The following is a 21,916-nucleotide window of genomic DNA, read 5'->3' as shown; positions in this document are numbered from 1 at the left end:
AGTAGATAGAGAGAAACTGTTCCCATTGACAGAAGGGTCGAGAACCAGAGGACATAGATTTAAGGTGATTGGCAGAAGAACCAAAGACGACATGAGGAAAAACTTTTTTACTCAGCGAGTGGTTAGGATCTGGAATGCACTGCCTGAAAGGGTGGTGGAGGCAGATTCAATCACCGCTTTCAAAAGGGAATTGGATAAGTACCTGAATGAAAAAGAATTGCAGGGTTACGGGGAAAGGGCGGGGAGTGGGACTCGCTGAAGTGGTCTTGCAGAGAGCCGGCCCGGGCTCGACGGGCCGAATGGCCTCCTTCTGTGCTGCAACCATTCTATGATTCTATAAAATATTAGAAAGTTTGTTCCACAGAAGGACGAGGTTTATCTGCTTTTATTGATGAATTTAAAAAGTCTCTATTAAAACCTGAGCCAGTGTGTTGTGAGACAAAGAGCCTTGTGTCCAATGCGGGGAATAAAGGCCCACAACCTCCCCGGGCCCCGGGCCCTGAACAAGGGACTGGAGAAACTCGCTGCCCCGCGGATCAGACAATCAGCCGCCGCTAGTCCCGCCCCTCGGGCTCCCCGATTGGTTGGAGGACACGCCGCCGGCTCGCTCCTCCAGCCCCGCCCACTGGGTGCCGCTAGCCCCGCCCCGCCCCTCGGGCTCCCCGATTGGTTGGAGGAACCGCCGCCGGCTCGCTCCTCCAGCCCCGCCTACTGCGTGCCGGTAGTCCCGCCCCTCGGGCTCCCCGATTGGTTGGAGGACCCGCCGCCGGCTCGATCCTCCAGGCCCGCCCACTGGGTGCCGCTAGTCCCGCCCCTCGGGCTCCCCGATTGCTTGGAGGACCCGCCGCCCGCTCGCTCCTCCAGCCCCGCCCCGCTCGCTCCCTATTGGTCGGAAGCTGCCGTCAATCAGGCCGTGGGCCCGGGTTACGTGCCCCTGGTGCGATGACGTCACTGAGGCACCGGTCACGTGTCTCTGAGGAAGTCTGTCCCGCTCCGCGAGGCTGAATCCGCTCCGTTCGATTCCCGGGACCCTCGGACTCCCAGGTTTGTGTTTACCGTCATTTATTTCCCCGTCTCTCTCCGCTCGTCCGTCCAGCTGAGAAAACTCGCTTTCGGCCGTTAATTCCCACTCTTCAACCGTTAACGACTGTTACCCCTGAGCATGCCCACTAGCAGCTGGTCCTGGGACTCTGCCCCTGAGCATGCGCACTAGCAGCTGGTCCTGGGACTCTGGGCCCTGAGCATGCGCACTAGCAGCTGGTCCTGGGACTCCGCTGCCCCTGAGCATGCCCACTAGCAGCTGGTCCTGGGACTCTGCCCCTGAGCATGCGCACTAGCAGCTGGTCCTGGGACTCCGCTGCCCCTGAGCATGCCCACTAGCAGCTGGTCCTGGGACTCCGCTGCCCCTGAGCATGCCCACTAGCAGCTGGTCCTGGGACTCCGCTGCCCCTGAGCATGCGCACTAGCAGCTGGTCCTGGGACTCCGCTGCCCCTGAGCATGTGCACTAGCAGCTGGTCCTGGGACTCCACTGCCCCTGAGCATGCGCGTTCTAAACCCCAGCAAGCATGCGGACGTTGAGGTGCGCGGAGAGGAATCTGTCATTTGCCTTTGATCAATAACCCTCATGGTCTTGAGGACCTCCATCAGGCTGGCCCTCATCTTTCACTGCTTCAGTGCAAAAAAAAGCCCCAAACTTCTCCAATCTCTGTTACTAACTGCTCTTTGGAACAGAGGAGACTGAGGGAGACTTGATTGAGGTGTATAAAATTATGAGGGGCCTGGATAGAGTGGGTAGGAAGGACCGATTTTCCTTAGCAGCGAGGTCAATAACCAGGGGCCATAGATTTAAAGTAATTGGTAGAAGGATTACAGGGGAGTTGAGGAGAACTTTTTTCACTCGGAGCATGGTCGGGGTCTGGAAATTTCTGCCTGAAAGGGTGGTAGAGGCAGAAACCCTCATCTCAGTTAAAAAGTACTTGGATATGCACCTGAAGTGCTGTCACCTGCAGGGCTATGGGCCAAGAGCTGGAAAGTGAGATTAGGCTGGAGAGCTGTTTTTTGGCCGGCTCAGGCACGATGGCATAGTGGTTAGCACTGTTGCCTCACAGTGCCAGAGACCCGGGTTCGAATTCGGCCTCGGGTGACTGTGTGTGTGGAGTTTGCACATTCTCCCCGTGTTTGCGTGGGTTTCCTCCGGGTGCTCCGGTTTCCTCCCACAGTCCAAAGATGTGCGGGTTAGGTTGATTGGCTATGATAAATTGACCCTTAGTGTTAGGGGTATTAATTACGTGGGGTTACGGGGATAGGGTTGGATATGTGTTGGTGTAGGGGTTACGGGGATCGGGCGGGATAGTTTGGATGATCAGCCGTGATCACATTGAATGGCGGAGCAGGCTCGAAGGGCCGAATAGCCTACTCCTGCTCCTAGTTTCTATGTTTCTATGATGGGCTGAATGGCCTCCTTCTGTGCCCTAAATTTCTGTGATTCTATGATAACCCCTCCATTGCTCGACAGTCTGGGTCAAAATGGAGTGAAAAAGAAAAACAAAGAACTTAAAGAAAGAAAAGAAAGACTTGCATTTATATAGCGCCTTTCATGACCATCGCACGTCCCAAAGCACTTTACAGCCAATGAAGTGGAGTCACTGTTGTAATGTAGCAAAAGTGGCAGCCAATTAGCACACAGCAAGCTCCCACAAACAGCAATTCCAAAATTCTATAGATTATGGAACAGTTCTTGCAGATTGGAGGGTGGCAAATGTAACCCCGCTATTAGCCTAACATCAGTAGTAGGGAAAGTGCTAGACTCGATTATAAAGGATGTGATAACACGACACTTAGAAAATATCAACGGGATTAGACCGAGTCAACATGGATTGATGAAAGGGAAATCGAGTTTGACAAACTGACTGGAGTTTTTTGAGGATGTAACTGGGAGAATAGATAAGGGAGAACCAGTGGATGTGGTGTATTTGGATTTTCAGAAGGCCTTTGATAAAATCCCACATCAGAGGTTAGTGTGCAAAATTAAAGCTCATGGGATTGGGGGTAATATACTGGCATGGATTAAAAATTGGTTAACAGACAGGAAACAGAGAATAGGAATAAATGGGTCTTTTTCTGGGTGGCAGGTGGTGACTAGTGGGGTACCGCAGGGATCAGTGCTTGGGGCCCCAGCTATTCACAATATAGATAAATGATTTGGATGAGAGAACCAAATGTAATATTTCCAAGTTTGCTGACGACACGAAACGAGGTGGGATTGTGAGTTGTGAGGAGGATGCAAAGAGGCTTCAAGGCAATTTAGACAAGTTGAGTGAGCGGGCAAATACATGGCAGATGCAGTGTAACGTGGATAAATGTGAAGTTACCCACTTCGGTAGAAAAAACAGAAAGGCAGAGTATTATTTATGTAACCCCTTCACGGTTCTTTAAATATATGTGAGATGTGGTCTCTGTTGTAGACAGTATTCTATCGTCCAGTAAGGAGATCACTACTACAATGGCTTAACTCTAATTATCTTACTTTTTAGTTTTAACATCAGACAGTATAAGAAGATTACAGGTCAATTAACTAAATTAGATATTTGCATACATTAGAATGAATCTAGACATAATAAACATACATTCTCCATTTATATGGATTCAAAGGAGAATCTGTCCCTGTGTCCAAATACGAGTGCACTCTTTCGTTGGCGCGCTTAAGTTGGAGCTCATAGTATGTATAATGTCTGCAAGACTTACGACTCCGAACCCCTTCGTTGAATTCTCTTCACGATCACTGAATCCTCAACTGTTTCAGTCGCTCCTCAACTGTTTCAGTCGCTCCTCAACTGTTTCAGTCGCTCCTCAACTGCTTCAGTCGCTCCTCAACTGTTTGAGTCGCTCCTCAACTGCTTCAGTCGCTCCTCAACTGCTTCAGTCGCTCCTCAACTGCTTCAGTCGCTCCTCAACTGTTTCAGTCGCTCCTCAACTGCTTCAGTCGCTCCTCAACTGTTTCAGTCGCTCCTCAACTGCTTCAGTCGCTCCTCAACTGCTTCAGTCGTCCTCAACTGCTTCAGTCGCTCCTCAACTGCTTCAGTCGCTCCTCAACTGCTTCAGTCGCTCAACTGCTTCAGTCGCTCCTCAACTGCTTCAGTCGCTCCTCAACTGCTTCAGTCGCTCCTCAACTGCTTCAGTCGCTCCTCAACTGATTCAGTCTCTCCTCAACTGCTTCAGTCGCTCCTCAACTGTTTCAGTCGCTCAACTGTTTCAGTCGCTCCTCAACTGCTTCAGTCGCTCCTCAACTGCTTCAGTCGCTCCTCAACTGCTTCAGTCGCTCCTCAACTGATTCAGTCTCTCCTCAACTGCTTCAGTCGCTCCTCAACTGTTTCAGTCGCTCAACTGCTTCAGTCGCTCCTCAACTGCTTCAGTCGCTCCTCAACTGCTTCAGTCGCTCCTCAACTGCTTCAGTCGCTCCTCAACTGTTTCAGTCGCTCCTCAACGGCCGTTCCACCGCCTCCTGAGCCCTCTTTTCAGAGCTCCTGCCCTCTTCTCTTCCAGTCGCTCTTCAACTGCCGTTCCTCAACTGCCGTTCAACCGCCTCAGCGCGCGGGTGAGGTCATAGCCATTGTCTGCTGCAGTCTCTACTTCATCTTCTGTGTTTAGATTCTGGCAAACAGCATGAATCCACCTGTCACACTGCCGGCATTGTGAGGTCGCGGTCAAACCAGGTGTTCCAGATTCCGCTGCCGTAACATTCCAGTGGGTATTACACTCTTTCCCCCCCCCCCCCACCAAATATAGGCATGTCCCCATGACTAATGAACTTTACACATAAGTGGTTGCCATTCTCTTAGGAGCAGACGACAGTCAGGATGTTTTCATTTGTCGATCTGTGTAATATCACCCAGACAGAGAGCTGGAAACACCTCATGAATACAGGGATCCTCCTGTTGTGCTTTGGATATTTCAGATGAACACAACATGGGTAAGTTTTGTACATCCAAACTGGAAAGGTTGCAAAATGCCTGGGGAACAGCATGCATTGGCGCTCCCAAGTGGTCAATCTCTCGGGCATGAAATGAATTCTTTGGTCCAGATACCACGGACATCTGACACATTACTTTCACATCTGCTGAAGCAACATCTTTCCACTCTGGCTTCTGGTAGTGTGGGCGACGAGACAGAGCATCTGCGTCAATGTTCTGTTGGTAATTACGTGGTGGCCCTCGGCGGCGAGGGTTGTAGCGACGGTAACGATTTCGGTCCCCGGCATATCGGCTTCCTTGAACTGGAACTCCACCTGGACCAGTGACGTTTGCCGCCTCTGCACCCTTTTCACCTTCCACTACGTCAAACTCCACAGTTTCACCGCCACCAACACTGCGTAGATACTTCCGTGGGTTATTCTTCTTTATGGCAGTCTGATGTACAAATACATCTTCCTTTGTATCATTCCTGTTGATAAATCCATAGCCATTTCGTACGTTGAACCACTTTACTGTTCCTCTTTTGCTATCATCTACGTCGGAAGAAAGTTCAGGCAGTTTCTCAAAAGCCTTTTTGAAAACAGGGTGAATGTGTCTGGTGCTCAAGAAGTTTTCACCTCCCTGCTCTTTGCAGCTTGTCAGGAGTCGTCTCACTATAGGTGTATTACTGCCAACCAGTATGGAAGCCTCACCTTTCACCATGGGGTCAGGGCAAACCAACACAAGTGCATCAATGGTCTCTGGTCCCTATATCAGCTTCCAAGAACTCCAACCTCAGCGACAAATAGCCATCTTATGGGTAATCAGCAGGACTAAGGCCCCAGATCTGCAGAAGACTGATTGGGGTTAACGGCAAATGCGTCAGGTATTGGTCATAGAAGGATCTGTACAGTATGGTAACCTGAGAACCTGTGTCGAGGATAGCTTTAGTATAAATGCCTTCAATCTGTATTGATACAGCAGAACTCGGCCCTACTAAACCTTCAGGTATGATGTCTTTCATATCCCCTCGTCTATTATTGTACTTAGCGGAACGTGTCTTAACTACAGGGACAGCAGGCCGTTCCGTTACTGTGCCCCTTTGTAGTTTCCCGACTTCTTGGTAAGTTTTATGAGACGGTCATTTACTTTTTTTAGATTTTCCTCACCTCTACATTCTCGCTTGAAATGTCCATCCTTTCCACAGTTATAACAAAAGACTCCAGGTCTATCTCCTTCATGGGGATATCCTTTAGAGGAATCATTCATTTTGCTGTTAGACTTCGCAGGGTGTTCAACCTTTTGCACCCGTGCGTCATCCCTTTCTGTGTTGGGCTTAGACCGAAAATATGCCATCTCGGCTCTCATGACATTTATTTCCTTCTTCAGCTGTTCCATCCCAGGGTTGACATCACCCTTAGAAGTAGGAACTGTAACAGGAGTCACAAGCTTGGACATCACAGCACTCTTTGCTACATTCCGGGCCTGAAGCATATCCTCCTCCTCTCTGACTTCCCTTAGCAGCTCAGTGAAGGTAGGTGGATCTCGCAACTTATGGGTCATGCGTATGCGAAGAGCAGTCACGTCTTCGAGCAATGCACCTCGCACAACCTGTTCAATGCGGAACCGATTCATTTCAGGCAACTCAATCCCTCTTTTCCGTAACATACAATGCAGCAGTTTGTCTATTCTCAGCAGATAACTGGACAGCTTCTCTCCCTCACACTGGAATGTGCTTCTGAATCTGACCATCAAATCTGAAATGGTTTCAGTAGTTCCAAAGGCAGTTTCTAGAGCCTGCATGTAGTCAAAGGAAGTAGCAGAGGTGTTCTGCGCCTTTAAGAATCTTACAATGTCAGCAGCAGGACCCTTAAGGCTTTCTACTATTCTCTGCCTCTTCACATTGTCACTGCACTGCCATTCCTCTAGCAGAGACAGGGTCTGCTCAGCCCAGGCGTTGTACTCCTCTTCCCCACTGGGAGTTGGTCTCACTCCTGAGAACATACGGAGCTTACGGTATCCCTGAGCCTCGAAGGGCAGATTGGTGCATTTATCCACCAGAGAACTAATGGCACTGACCAACTGAGTGTTCATATCCAGGGCCGAAGGACCTATCAGACCTTTGACATCAGCAACAGGCTTTCCATCTTGTCTCAAGAATGACAACAACTTGGTCTGAAACCCTTCTTCTTCCTTAGTAGTAATAGGGACAAACTGAACTGGCCAGGGACCAGCCTCTTCAGAAAGCCCAACTGCCTCAGGTAAACCATGACCTCTCAGGTTCTCTGATGTCTGGATCAACACAAACTGCTTCTTGGTAGCTGTATCCAAGCAGCGCTCAACTATCCTAACCTTTCCAAAGGCTTTGACACAATTCAGAGCCCTTAGCAAGACATCATTAGGGTCATCGTTAGCAACACCATTCAGCACAATGGCATGGGTCGTAGCTATCTGCTTCCGTTTGCACCAAGCTTCAACCTCAATAACATCCATCTTTTATGCTCAAACAGCCCAGTAGAAACCACAAACCACTCTCTCTTAACAATGAGCATTCAATACTGTTAGTTTACTGACATAAATAGACCACAATCCCGGACGAGCCCCCAAAATGTAACCCCTTCACGGTTCTTTAAATATATGTGAGATGTGGTCTCTGTTGTAGACAGTATTCTATCATCCAGTAAGGAGATCACTACTACAATGGCTTAACTCTAATTATCTTACTTTATAGTTTTAACATCAGACAGTATAAGAAGATTACAGGTCAATGAACTAAATTAGATATTTGCATACATTAGAATGAATCTAGACATAATAAACATATATTCTCCATTTATATGGATTCAAAGGAGAATCTGTCCCTGTGTCCAAATTCGAGTGCACTCTTTCGTTAGCGCGCTTAAGTTGGAGCTCATAGTATGTATAATGTCTGCAAGACTTATGACTCCGAACCCCTACGTTGAATTCTCTTCACGATCACTGAATCCTCAACTGTTTCAGTCGCTCCTCAACTGTTTCAGTCGCTCCTCAACTGTTTCAGTCGCTCCTCAACTGTTTCAGTCGCTCCTCAACTGCTTCAGTCGCTCCTCAACTGCTTCAGTCGCTCCTCAACTGCTTCAGTCGCTCCTCAACTGTTTCAGTCGCTCCTCAACTGTTTCAGTCGCTCCTCAACTGCTTCAGTCGCTCCTCAACTGTTTCAGTCGCTCCTCAACTGTTTCAGTCGCTCCTCAACTGTTTCAGTCGCTCCTCAACTGCTTCAGTCGCTCCTCAACTGTTTCAGTCGCTCCTCAACTGTTTCAGTCGCTCCTCAACTGCTTCAGTCGCTCCTCAACTGCTTCAGTCGCTCCTCAACTGTTTCAGTCGCTCCTCAACTGCTTCAGTCGCTCCTCAACTGCTTCAGTCGCTCCTCAACTGTTTCAGTCGCTCCTCAACTGTTTCAGTCGCTCCTCAACTGCTTCAGTCGCTCCTCAACTGCTTCAGTCGCTCCTCAACTGTTTCAGTCGCTCCTCAACGGCCGTTCCACCGCCTCCTGAGCCCTCTTTTCAGAGCTCCTGCCCTCTTCTCTTCCAGTCGCTCTTCAACTGCCGTTCCTCAACTGCCGTTCAACCGCCTCAGCGCGCGGGTGAGGTCATAGCCATTGTCTGCTGCAGTCTCTACTTCATCTTCTGTGTTTAGATTCTGGCAAACAGCATGAATCCACCTGTCACACTGCCGGCATTGAGAGGTCGCGGTCAAACCAGGTGTTCCAGATTCCGCCGCCGCAACATTCCAGTGGGTATTACATTTAAATGGTGATAGATTGGGAAATGTTGATGTACAAAGGGACCTGGGTGTCCTTGTGCACCAGTCACTGAAAGCACACATGCAGGTGCAGCAAGCAGTTAGGAAGGCAAATGGTATGTTGGCCTTCATTGCAAGAGGATTTGAGTACAGGAGCGAGGATGTCTTACTGCAGTTATACAGGGCCTTGGTGAGACCACACCTGGAGTACTGTGTGCAGTTTTGGTCTCCTTACCTAAGAAAGGATATGCTTGCTATAGAGGGAGTGCAGCGAAGGTTCACCAGCCTGATTCCTGGGATGGCAGGGCTGTCGTATGAGGAGAGATTGGGTCGACTAGGCCTGTATTCACTAGAGTTTAGAAGAATGAGAGGGGATCTCATTGAAACGTATAAAATTCTGACAGGGCTAGTCTGGGTGCAGGGAGGATGTTTCCCCTGGCTGGGGGTTTAGAACGAGGGGTCACAGTCTCAGGATATGGGGTCGGCTATTTAGGACTGAGATGAGGAGAAATTTCTTCACTCAGAGGGTGGTGAACCTGTGGAATTCTCTACCACAGCAGGCTGTGGAGGCCAAGTCACTGAATATATTTAAGAAGGTAGATAGATAGATTTCTAGACACAAAAGGCATCAAGGGGTATGGGGAGAGAGCGGGAATATGGTATTGAGATAGAGGATCAGCCATGATCATATTGAATGGTGGAGCAGGCTCGAAGGGCCGAATGGCCTACTCCTGCTCCTATTTTTCTATGTTTCGATGCAATATAATAATGACTAGATAATTTTTTTTTAGTGATGTTGATATTGGCCAGGACACCGGGGATAATTCCCCTAATCTTCTTCGAAATAGTGCCCTGGGATCATTTACGTCCACCTGAGAGAGCAGACGAGGCCTCGGTTTAATGTCTGATCTGAAAGACGGCACCTCCGACAGTGCCGCACTCCCTCAGCACTGCACTGGATTGTCAGCCTGGATTTTTGGGCTCAAGTCTCTGGAGTGGGACTTGAACCCACAACCTCTGACTCAGAGGCGAGGGTGCATTTACTCGCCGCCCTTCACGACCCCAGGATGCCCATAACACTTCAGGGCCAATTCATTGATTTTGAATTGCTGCCGCTGTTGTAATGTGGGGAAAGGTGCCAGCCAATTTATACTCGGGGACCCTCCGTTATTCCTTCCCCTGGCTTCCCTCAGAATCCTCGGATGGAAACCATCATGTCCCTGGGATTTGTTCCCCCTCCATTTGAGGAACGTCTTCAGTCCCGTATCTTGTAGCTTTTAAAAGCTCTTTAGAATAATTTGTCCGTGACGACACTGTTGTGGAGTATTTTAAACCAACACTCGACACAAGGTTTTAGATCGATTGTCAAGTTGTCTTTATTGCAATGGTGGGGAAACAGTCTGCTCTGTCTTAGCCAGACCTTTCCAAATTGGTACAGCAAACACTACATTTTTATACATTACAATACACATGTCAAAATTCATTCCTGCCACCCGATTGGACCTTGGCCCGCATGCACCTTCACTGATTGGTTGCCTATGCTGCGTTACATTAAAGCACCACCTTTATTATCGGCCGTTATCCCACAAGCTGTTGTTGCACCCATGACCTTTGTTTATGCCAGATGGGTCTCATCAACATGTACTTCTGACTCATTGTCCTCCTTTCCTGCCTCTCTCGGCCTCTTTCATTGGTTTACTTCCCTGCCAGAACAGAACTTACATCCTCTTAGGTCTCTTATGGTTTCCACATCCGACTATGTTATCAACTTAGAAAAAGCTTACTACTGCAAAAGGCCCATTAGATTATTGTCTTTATTACACCATTCAGTGAAACTGCCAGCGATGTCAGTTTAACTCTTTCCCCACTGCAATCCCCCCTTTTGGTACTTGGCCCTTGCCCAAGTTAAACCACATGTAGAAGCATCGCTGTGCCTCCTGCCCCATGCGGTGATCAGGCGCTGGTTCGGGAGGCCCTGCATACCCATCATGTTTAGAGCAATCTTGTGTTTTCCGACTCGCTTTAGCTCTTTGTTTGGTCCGTTTCTTTTTACAAGCGGTGCATGCTGCTATTCCCCATCCTATAGCCATGACTAACTGTACTATCACTAATATATGAGAAATGATGCGGATCCATGGGTGTATGTTGACATTCACTCCCCAATCCCACAGCTTCTCATACCACGGGACGTCCTGTAGCTCTACCTCAATGTCCCTTTTGTCGAAATCTCGACTCTCAGTGGGACTCTGAAACGATCAGCTCCAGTAGATGTTCTTTTTAATAAATTTTTACTTGTTGCAAGGAGAGCGTCCCGCTCAGTCAAAGGCTAGCAGAGACTCTCCAGAATTACAGATTAACAACACATTTATACAGTAAAGTAAACAGGTTATGATTTCTTCATGTGTCTTTCAAGTCAGACAAAGGGACAAAGAGTTCTTCAATCCTTAACTAAGTTTCCACATATTTCTAAAGTCTGGCGTAGCGAAAGACTATTGATAATACAATGGGTAGTTATTTATTCTAGACTATTTAATTAAGACCATCAGTATTGAATGGAATGTAGATACTTCATACAGTATGTTTCTTCTGTTATCTGGTGGCTAAGCCTCTGGCCAGGTGGCTTGCGTAAGGTTCCCTTTACTCATGTAAATGGTCTTTGTTTGCAACGCAGATAAGCAACAATTTACAGTGTTTAGTCAAGGTTAATATGTTTAAGGAAGGAATAGAGGACATTTCTGCAGAGGCTTCTGGGAGGACCGGGACTCCATTTTGTTTGTCAAAAAAGGGCACATGTAACTATAATCAGCTTTAAAAGGTACATTTCCACACTTTCTAACTCCCCAAGATCCCTTTGCAGCACTATGTACTGTTTCACCATCTTACTTAAATCCTCTTTCATTTCTTGCAGATCCTCTTGCAGGCGGGGTATTGGGGCCCTGACTGGATCTTCATAATTAACCAACTCGTCCTTTAGACTATCTGGCACATTTAGTTTTATCTCCTCCCTTGAATGTACATACATCAATCTGGTGTGTCCAATTGTCACAGGGACCTTTGGCGTAAAGCAAAAGTTAGGCATTGTGATTGCACATACAAGGTTACTATATTGGTACTCAGTCTCTGTGGTGGCTATACAATACTCCCCTTCGCCTCTATATCCCGAGCGGGTGTGATGGTGATCAACATGTGATAATTCCAACACACATCCCTCTGTCTTATTATTGCCGCACTCATCCTTACGGCCTTCTCCTACCGGATGTGGGCATATCGTAAGCGTGCCTTTCTCGTGGCATTCGTTTAGGGAGACTCCTCTCATAGTACCATTCTTCCTGATGGCATAGGTATCAATTGGATAGTATTGGAGGTATGTCTCACCCCTCACTATGCCTATGTTTGTTACCTGGTACTGTGGGTATGGAGTCGTGTCTAGTCCCACCACTGGTATCAGGAGTACCATGCCTATCATTGCTGTCACTTCTGCTTTACATTTTTGTATCACTGGATATACTCTGGTTATCCCTTTGAGGGTACAAGCACTCCGAGGGCCTGGATTATGGCTCAGGCCATAGAGCTGTGTGCTGTTAATCCAGTCTGGTACCTCGCCTCACTGTATTTGTGCCAGATTATGTTTTAACTGTCCGGTGATCCATTGGCCATAGGCATGACACAAGCCTCTCCCTACCCCGTCTTTTGCCTGTTCCTCATCTCTATGGTTTAGTTTGTTGATAATGCTAGCATGGTCCTCTATAACCTTGATTCCCTCGAGTAATTTCCTTATCGTATGTCCTCCCAACTCTGATCCTTGTCGAACCAAACCAGTTTCCTTCTCTAAAATCTGTTGTATTACCCTTTGTAGTCGTTCCACATGGCTCTGGACTCCTTGTATATCTAGGGCATTAATGAATGATGTCCCCGTGTTTATTCCCGTGAGTATATCGGTTCCTAAGCTCCTCTTAATCCTTTGGTGGAATGCAGCATGCCCCCTAAAACTAGTGGCCCCTGTCGGATCATCAGCTTGGTTAATTACATTCTTCATCATATATGCTTACAATTCTCTAGTTTTAGTAAACCTTTCACAATATCCTGGCCATTGTAACATGGTTAAGTTCATTAGTACCGGTACAATTTTGTGTCTCCCGTTACCATACAATTGTTCTCCCTCGGTAAATAATACTAGTCCATTCATGGGTCCAGGTTTCATATCTGGACATTGTAGCATCCTCGGTTCGCTTGTCTCTTCTTTCTGTGTATTGGGAGCCGTGGATGAGACTCCGAATGTGATTGTTCCATTAAAACATGGTGCTTCTTCATCATGTACTTGTCGTGTAATGTGGGATGTCCCTTTGCTTATTTCGTGTCCCAGCAGTAATCCCACCTTCATGGTGAAGTTTCCCTGTAAATTAAGCAGAAGCCTGGTCGTCACCAGAGGTTAGTTTATCTCCGGTGTTTATTCCATTGTTCCTGTGAGATTTAAGATCAGATGGGTTATTGCTTTATTGTTTTAATTGGGTCCAAAGTTTCCATCTACCCTTTCCCCTCATATCTATACATGCACACGTATCGCTGGTCATGATAACCTCAAATGGTCCGGTCCATCTAGGTGAGAATCCCGATCTCTCTGGCAATATTTTAACAAATACCTGCTCGCCCACCTTGGGTAGGGGCTCCGAGGCCCCCTGCTTTTGTATATTTTTATCTCTGATGTCTTGTTGTTCTTTAACTTCTTGTTTGAGCTCCTTCAATTGATTATCCAATGTTTGTACGTATTTCCTAATTTTATCTTTTAAGGGTCCTAGTCCCTCGCTACCAGATGCTACTCCTTCCGGCAGACACATTGCTCGTCCAGTCATGAGTTCAGATGGTATCAGTCCGGTCACCCTGTGATCCTTTTTCCATATTCCATCTCTACCTCTGGCTGCGCCTCTCTTTGTCCACTGCTCCTGCTCCTCCATTTCAGTCTCCTCTTGGATTCTTTTAATGTTCACTTCCTCTGCTGTTATTCTACCTGCTGCTCTTGCTGCCTGATCAGCTAGCATATTTCCTTTTTGTTGCTCGCTCACTATCTTGCGGTGTGCCTTTATTTTAATCACTGCTACCTCTTCTCCTTTTACCACTTCTACTCGGTCTCTCACTACCTCCTCATGCTGTATTTGTCCTCCTCCGGAGGTTACATATCCTCTCCTATTCCACACTATCATATAAACATGCACTACCCCAAACGCATACCCACTATCGGTGTATATATTTACTCGTTTTCCCTTTGCCAATTTCAATGTTTCTGTGAGAGCCACTGGTTCTGCTCCTTGAGCTGAGGTTCCCCCTTCAAGCCCTCCTTTTGCGACTGTTTATCCGTTCTCGGATACTCCTGCCCGACCGTGTGTGGCTCCCCATTTATATATCGGCGCGATCCGTCTACATAAAAGGTGTTTTGGGGATTTTCAAGGGGTGATTCTGATACGGTTCCTCTGACCTCTTCTTCGATTACTAACTGACACTCGTGTGCCTCACCCTCTGTTAGCATTCCCTCTGCGGGGTTGACTCTGTGTTCCCTTATGATCTGGACTAATCTGTCCTTGGGTATCAATACTGCTTCCCAAGCTGCCCTCCTTCTGTCTGATACAGCCTTCATTTTGCCTGTGTTTAGCAGGTCCACACTGTGTTGTGTGTGTAATATCAGCTGTCCTGACATAGTGACGGGCTCGCATATCCGCACCACCCATGCGGCGCAGTCGAGGGCCGCCACGCATCTCGCCACTCCTTTAGCCACGGGGGTTTGTTGGGTGGAGTAATGGGCAATTGGCCTCATATCTCCCCCGTACTCTTGGGTGACTACAGTGTTATAGAAGTTCCCGTCTATACTATAATATATATGGAATGGTTTGACTATATTTGGCAATCCTAGTGCAGGTGCGGATGTCAGGGCTGCTTTTAATTTTGCATAAGCCTTGTCATGCTCCGATTCCCATTCTATCTTATCAGTGGCGGGTCTCCCCCTTTAACTAACCGTTAAATCGGCTCTGCTTTCCCTGCATAGTCTGATATAAAATTCCTGCAGTAGTTAAACAGTCCCAACACTTTCCTCACTCCCCGGACGGTCACTGGCCTTGGCATGTCTTTTATGGCTGCCTTTTGTTCCTGCGGGAGTGCCTTATACCCCAGGCTAATTTCGTGCCCTAGATACTTTACTTTGGACAGTCCAACCTTTGCCTTTTTTGGGGGGGTTCAGTTTAAAGCCAGCTTTCTTAAGTGTCTGGAGGGTGGCTAGTAATGCTCCCATGTATCCTTTGGCATCCTCTGATGCAATCATTATGTCATCGACATATTGGAGTAGGGCGCTCTGGTACTTTGATAGGTCTAACCCGTCTAAGGCTTGACTCAGTACACGGTGGAATATATTTGGACTGTTGTGGAACCCCTGCGGGACCCTGGTCCATGTATACTGTCTATCCCCACACAGGTTCGAATCCCGTTTGTGATGCCAATTGTTGTGGAGTATTTTAAACCAACACTCGACACAAGGTTTTTGATCGATAGTCAAGTTGTCTTTATTGCCCCGGTGGGGAGACAGTCTGCTCTGTCTTAGCCAGACCTTTCCAAATTGCCACAGCAAACACTACATTTTTATACATCACAATACACATGGCCATCTCATGCACAATTCATTCCTGCCACCCGATTGGACCGTGGCCCGCATGCATCTTCACTGATTGGTTGCCTATGCCGCGTTACATTAAAGTACCGCCTTATTATCGGAAAAGTATATGTCAAGCTGTTGTTGCACTTCTGACCTCTGTTGGTTCCATGTCTGGCTATGTTATCTCCACTGCCAATTCAGCAACTTAGAAAAAGCTTATTACTGCAAAGTATGGTCTTTATTACACCATTCAGTGAAACGGCCAGCGATGTCCGTTTAACTCTTTCCCCACTGCAACACTCCTCCTCCTTGATTGCAGTGTCTACATCGTCCCTCTCTTTTGTGAAAACAGACGCAAAGTATTCATTAAGAACCATATTCATGTCTTCCGCTTCCACACACAGGTTACCTTTATAGTCCCTAATAGGCTCCACTTGTTTTCCTTGCCAATATTTTTTCATGCCCTCTCTTTGCTTTTCTTCTTTCAAATAGTGCCATAGGATCTTTGTCCACCTGAGAGAGCAGACGGGGCCTCGGTTTAACGTCTACTCCAAAAATCGGCACCTCCAACAGTGCAGCACTCCCTCAGCACTGCACTGGAGTGTCAGCCTAGATTTTTGTCCTCAAGTCTCTGGAGTGGGACTTGAACCCACAACTTTCTGACTCAGAGGCAAGAGTGCTACCAACTGAGCCACTGGCTGACACTAAAGAACAAGCAGTTCTGATGGGTCAGAGCGATCATAATATGATAGAATTCTCCATTAAGATGGAGAATGAAGTAGTTGACTCAGAGACTAGGGTCCTGAATTTAAATAAAGGAAACTACGATGGTATGAGGCGTGAGTTGGGTAGGATTGATTGGGGAATGTCACTCAAAGGGTTGACGGTGGATAGGCAATGGCAAACATTCAAAGATTGCATGGATGAACTATAGAATTTGTTCATCCCTGTTTGGCATAAAAATAAAACAAAGAAGGTGACTCAACTGTGGCTAACAAGGGAAATTAGGGATAACCCTGACAACATTCCGGCAATAGTACTGAAGACTTGTGCTCCAGAACTAGCTGCGCCCCTAGCCAAGCTGTTCCAGTACAGCTACAACACTGGCATCTACCCGGCAATGTGGAAAATTGCCCAAGTATGTCCTGTCTACAAAAAGCAGGACAAATCTGACCCGGCCAATTACCGTCCCATCAGTCTACTCTCAATCATCTGCAAAGTGATGGAAGGTATCATCGACAGTGCTATGAAGCAGCACTTACTCAGCAATAACCTGCTAACTGACGCCCAGTTTGGGTTCCGCCAGGGCCACTCAGCTCCTGACCTCATTACAGCCTTGGTCCAAACATGGACAAAAGAGCTGAACTCAAGAGGTGAGGTGAGAGTGACTGCCCTTGACATCAAGGTAGCATTTGATCGAGTGTGGCATCAAGGAGCCCTAGCAAAACTGAAGTCAATGGGAATCAAGGGGAAAACTCTCCATTGGTTGGAATCATACCTAGCACAAAGGAAATTGGCTGTGGTTGTTGGAGGTCATTCATCTCAATCACATGACATCACTGCAGGAGTTCCTCAGGGCAGTGTCCTAGGCCCAACCATCTTCAGCTGTTTCATCAATGACCTTCCCTCCATCATAAGGTCAGAAGTGGGGATGTTCGCTGATGATTGCACACTGTTCACCATTCGAGACTCATCAGATACTGACGCAGTCCGTGTCCATATGCAGCAAGACCTGGACAACATTCAGACTTGGGCTGACAAGTGGCAAGTAACATTCGCACCACACAAGTGCCAAGCAATGACCATCTCCAACAAGCGAGACTCTAACCATCTCCCCTTGACATTCAATGGCATTACCATCGCTGAATCCCCCACTATCAACATCCTGGGGGTTAGCATTGATCAGAAACTGAACTGGACCAGCCATATAAATACTGTGGCTACAAGAGCAGGCCAGAGGCTGGGAATTCTGCGGCGAGTGTCTCACCTCCTGACTCCCCAAAGCCTTTCCACCATCTGCAAGGCACAAGTCAGGAGTGTGATGGAATACTCTCCACTTGCCTGGATGAGTGCAGCTCCAACAACACTCAAGAAGCTCGACACCATTCAGGATAAAGCAGCCCACTTGATTGGCACTCCATCCACCACCTTCAACATTCACTCCCTCCACCACTGGCGCACTGTGGCTGCAGTGTGTACCATCTACAAGATGCACTGCAGCAACTCGCCAAAGCTCCTTCAACAGCACCTTCCAAACCCGCGACCTCTACCACTTAGAAGGACAAGGGCAGCAGACGCATGGGAACATCACCACCTACAAGTTCCCCTCCAAGCCACACACCATCCTGACATGGACCTGTATCGCCGTTCCTTCACTGTCACTGGGCCAAAATCCTGGAACTCCCTAACCGCATTGTGGGTGTACTTACACCATATGGACTGCAGCGGTTCAAGAAGGTGGCTCACCACCATCTTCTCAAGGGCAATTAGGGATGGGCACTAAATGCAGGCCGAGCCAGCGACACCCACATCCCATCAATGAATTTTTATAAAGCATAAGATCCAAGGAGAGGACATATAAATTGGCCAGAAAAAGCAGTAAACCTGAGGATTGGGAGCAGTTTAAGATTCAGCAAAGGAGGACAAAGGGATTAATTAAGAGGGGGAAGATAGAGTATGAGAGTAAGCTTGCAGGGAACATAAAAACTGACTGTAAAAGCTTTTATAGATATGTGAAGAGAAAAAGATTGGTGAAGTCAAGCATAGGTCCCTTGCAGTCAGAATCAGGGGAATTTATAATGGGGAACAAAGAAATGGCAGACCAATTAAATACATACTTTGGTTCTGTCTTCACAAAGGAGGACACAAATAACTTCCCAGAGAGGTCGGGGAACATAGGGTCTAATGAGAGGGAGGAACTGAAAGAAATCAGTATTTGTAGGGAAATGGTGTTAGGGAAATTGATGGGATTGAAGGCCGATAAATCCCCAGGGCCTGACAATCTACATCCTAGGGTACTTAAGGAATGGCCCTAGAAATAGTAGATGCATTGCTGGTCATCTTCCAAAATTCAATAGACTCTGTAACAGTACCCATGGATTGGAGGGTAGCTAATGTTACCCCACTATTCAAAAAAGGTGGTAGATAGGAAACGGGGAATTATAGACCAGTAAGCCTGACATCGGTAGTGGGGAAAATGCTACAGTCCATTATAAAAGATGTAATAGCAAAGCACTTGGAAAACAGTGACAGGATCGGACAAAGTCAACATGGATTTACAAAAGGTAAAACGTGCTTGACTAATCTACTGGAATTTTTTGAGGATGTAACTGGTAAAATAGATAAGGGAGAACCAGTGGATGTGGTGTATTTGGATTTTCAGAAGGCTTTCGATAAGGTCCCGCATAAGAGATTAGCGTGTAAAGTTAAGGCACATGGGATTGGGTTCAAGGTATTGTCTTGGATAGAGAACTGGTTGGCAGACAGAAAGCAAAGAGTTGGAATAAACGGGTCTTTTACGAGTGGCAGGCAGTGACTCATGGGGTACCGCAGGGATCGGTCCTAGGACCCCAGCTATTCACAATATAAATGATCTAGATGAGGGAACTAAATGTAATATCTGCAGGTTTGCAGACGACACAAAGCTGGGTGGGCGTGTGTGCTGTGAGGAGGATGCCGAGAAACTCCAGTATGATTTGGACAGGTTGGGTGATTGGACAGAAGCATGGCAGATGCAATATAATGTGGATAAATGCGAGGTTATCCACTTTGGTGTCAAAAACAGGAAGGCAGATTATTATCTGAATGGCAATAGATTAGGAGAAGGGGAAGTGCAACGAGACCTGGGTGTCCTTGTGCACCAGTTGCTGAAGGTAAGCATGCAGGCGCAGCAGGTGGTTAAGGCGGCCAATGGTATGTTGGCCTTCGAAGTGAGAGGGTTCGAGTACAGGAGCAAGGATGTCTTGCTGCAGTTGTACAGGGCCTTGGTGAGACCACATCTTGAGCATTGTGTGCAGTTTTGGTCGCCTTATCTGAGGAAGGATGTTCTTGCCATGGAGGGAGTGCAGCGAAGATTCACCAGGCTGATACCTGGGATGGCAGGAATGACGTATGAGGAGAGATTGGGTCGATTGGGCTTATACTTGCTGGAGTTTAGAAGAATGAGAGGGGATCTCATTGAAACTTATAAAATTCTAACAGGACTAGACAGACTAGATGCAGGAAGGATGTTCCCGATGGTGGGGGAGTCCAGAACCAGGGGTCACAGTCTAAGGATAAGGGGTAAGCCATTTAGGATAGAGATGAGGAGGAATTTCTTCACCCAGAGAGTGGTGAACCTGTGGAATTCTCTACCACAGAAGGCAATAGAAGCCAATTCATTAAATATATTCAAGAAGGAGTTAGAGGCTAAATTGATCAAGGGATATGGAGAGAAAGCAGGGACAGGGTACTGAATTTGGATGATCAGCCATGATCTCATTGAATGGCGGAGAAGGCTCGAGGGGCCGAATGGCCCACTCCTGCTCCTATCTTCTATGTTTATGTTGAAGGGTGATCGACCTGAAACATTAACTCTGTTTCTGTCTCCACAGATGCTGCCTGACCTGCTGAGTATTTCCAGCAGTTTCTGTTTTTATTAAAGAAATGAGGGAGTGTTTGCTGACGGGAAGAATGTTGGGTCGTCCTGCGCATGCGCACCTCCCTGGCGGCTGAGGCAAAACACCAACTCGCCCCCACCTGAGCCGCTCACGCGTACCAGATGTTGTGGCTCCGCATGCATGCCCGATGTTCCAACCGCGGGGTTTTGTGCGCTGAGCATGCGCGTCGTGGACCGATCGGGACGGGCGATTGTAGAGCAGAAGGGAGAGCGCGGGGGCCATGAGCACATGCGCGGGACTCAGCATCAACAGAGCGCTTTCTGGAGCATCGGGGCTTGTGGGTATTACAGCCGCCATTACTGCTGATCCTTTCAACCAACCTGTGCAGCAGCTGGGGCCTGAAAATCAGCTTCACTGCCCCTAGGTTCGGAAAGGGGAAAATTAAACAACAGTTTGCCTCTGATCCTTTTCTGATCTCAATTTACAGGGTTATAGAAGTGGAGCAGTTACAGGCGGGAAGCTCATAACCAAACATCACGTCAAGCTCTGACAGAGTCACTCGATTCATCAGGACCTGAATATCATCGGCCTTTGCACATGGAAGGAGAGAGCAGGGATCGCAACGCAGACAAACCGCACATGTGTTCGGTGTGTGGATGCGGATTCAGCCGATCGCCTGACCTGGTGAGACACGTGCACCGTCACACCAGGGAGAAACCGGGTAAAGGTGGGGACGGCGGGAAGGGCTTCAGTTCCCCGTCTGCATTGGAAGTTCAATGGCGCAGTCACACCAGGGACAGTCCGTTCACCTGGTCCGTGTGTGGAAAGGGATTTGTTTGTCCATCCCACCTGCAACCACACCAGCGAGTTCACACTGATGAGAGACCATTTCAATGTTCTGACTGTGGGAAGAGCTTTAAAAGACCCAGGGAACTAAAGCAACACCAACTTGTCCACACTGATGAGAGACCATTTCAATGTTCTGACTGTGGGAAGAGCTTTAAAAGCCCCGGGGAGCTGAAGCGACACCAGCAAGTTCACACTGATGAGAGACCATTTCAATGTTCTGACTGTGGGAAGAGCTTTAAAAGCTCCAGGGTGCTGAAGGGACACCAGCAAGTTCACACTGATGAGAGACCATTTCAATGTTCTGACTGTGGGAAGAGCTTTAAAAGCTCCGGGGAGCTGCAGGGACACCAGCGAATTCGCACTGGGGAGAGACCGTTCACCTGCTCCGTGTGTGGGAAGGGATTTGCTCAGCACTCCAACCTGCTGGTACATCAGCGAGTTCACACTGATGAGAGACCATTTCAGTGTCCTAACTGTGGGAAGAGCTTTAAAAGCCCCAGGGAACTGAAGGGACACCAGCGAGTTCACACTGATGCGAGACAATTTCAGTGTCCTAACTGTGAGAAGAGCTTTAAAAGCCCCCAGGAACTGAAGGGACACCAGCGAGTTCACACTGATGAGAGACCATTTCAGTGTCCTACCTGTCGGAAGAGCTTTAAAAGCCACCAGGATCTGAAGCGACACCAGCGAGTTCACACTGATGAGAGACAATTTCTGTGTCCTAACTGTGGGAAGAGCTTTAAAAGCCACCAGGATCTGAAGGGACACCAGCGAGTTCACACTGATGAGAGACCATTTCAGTGTCCAAACTGTGGGAAGAGCTTTAAAAGCGACCAGGATCTGAAGGCACACCAGCGAGTTCACACTGATGAGAGACCCTTTGAATGTTCTGACTGTGGGAAGAGCTTTAAAAGCTCTACGATCCTTAAGAGACACCAGCGTCTTCACACTGATCATCGAATCTAACAGCGCAGAAGGTGGTGATTCGGCCCATCGTGTCTGTGCCGGCTCTTTGAAAGAGCTGTCCAATTTAGTCCCAAACCCCAGCTTTATCCCCAGAACTCTGCAAACTAGTCCTCTTCAAGTACATGTCCAATTACTGTTT

At 47.8% G+C, this 21,916-nt stretch overlaps 2 protein-coding genes across 2 annotated transcripts in view; one reads left to right on the top strand and one right to left on the bottom strand.

The window, feature by feature from the left end:
* LOC147084213 (uncharacterized) overlaps positions 1–21,916 on the bottom strand; it is a 746,547-nt gene that overhangs the window by 267,287 nt on the left and 457,344 nt on the right. The window lies entirely within an intron of this gene.
* Positions 963–21,777, top strand: LOC147084218 (uncharacterized). The gene is made up of 2 exons (XM_085979469.1): positions 963–1,044; positions 20,450–21,777. The coding sequence occupies exon 2, from the start codon at positions 20,560–20,562 to the stop codon at positions 21,775–21,777; it is 1,218 nt and encodes a 405-aa protein (XP_085835595.1). The 5' UTR covers positions 963–1,044; positions 20,450–20,559.

Source organism: Somniosus microcephalus, unplaced genomic scaffold (genome assembly GCF_052327205.1).
Source record: "Somniosus microcephalus isolate GS21.2 unplaced genomic scaffold, FLI_Smic_1.0 unresolved_chr9, whole genome shotgun sequence".
Lineage (NCBI taxonomy): Eukaryota > Metazoa > Chordata > Chondrichthyes > Squaliformes > Somniosidae > Somniosus > Somniosus microcephalus.
Note: the sequence above shows the minus strand (reverse complement) of the source record. Positions and strands in the feature narration are given on the sequence as shown.

Bases quoted from the DNA above. Each gene is read 5' to 3' on its own strand.
- LOC147084218 (XM_085979469.1), top strand. From the start codon at position 20,560: ATGGAAGGAGAGAGCAGGGATCGCAACGCAGACAAACCGCACATGTGT.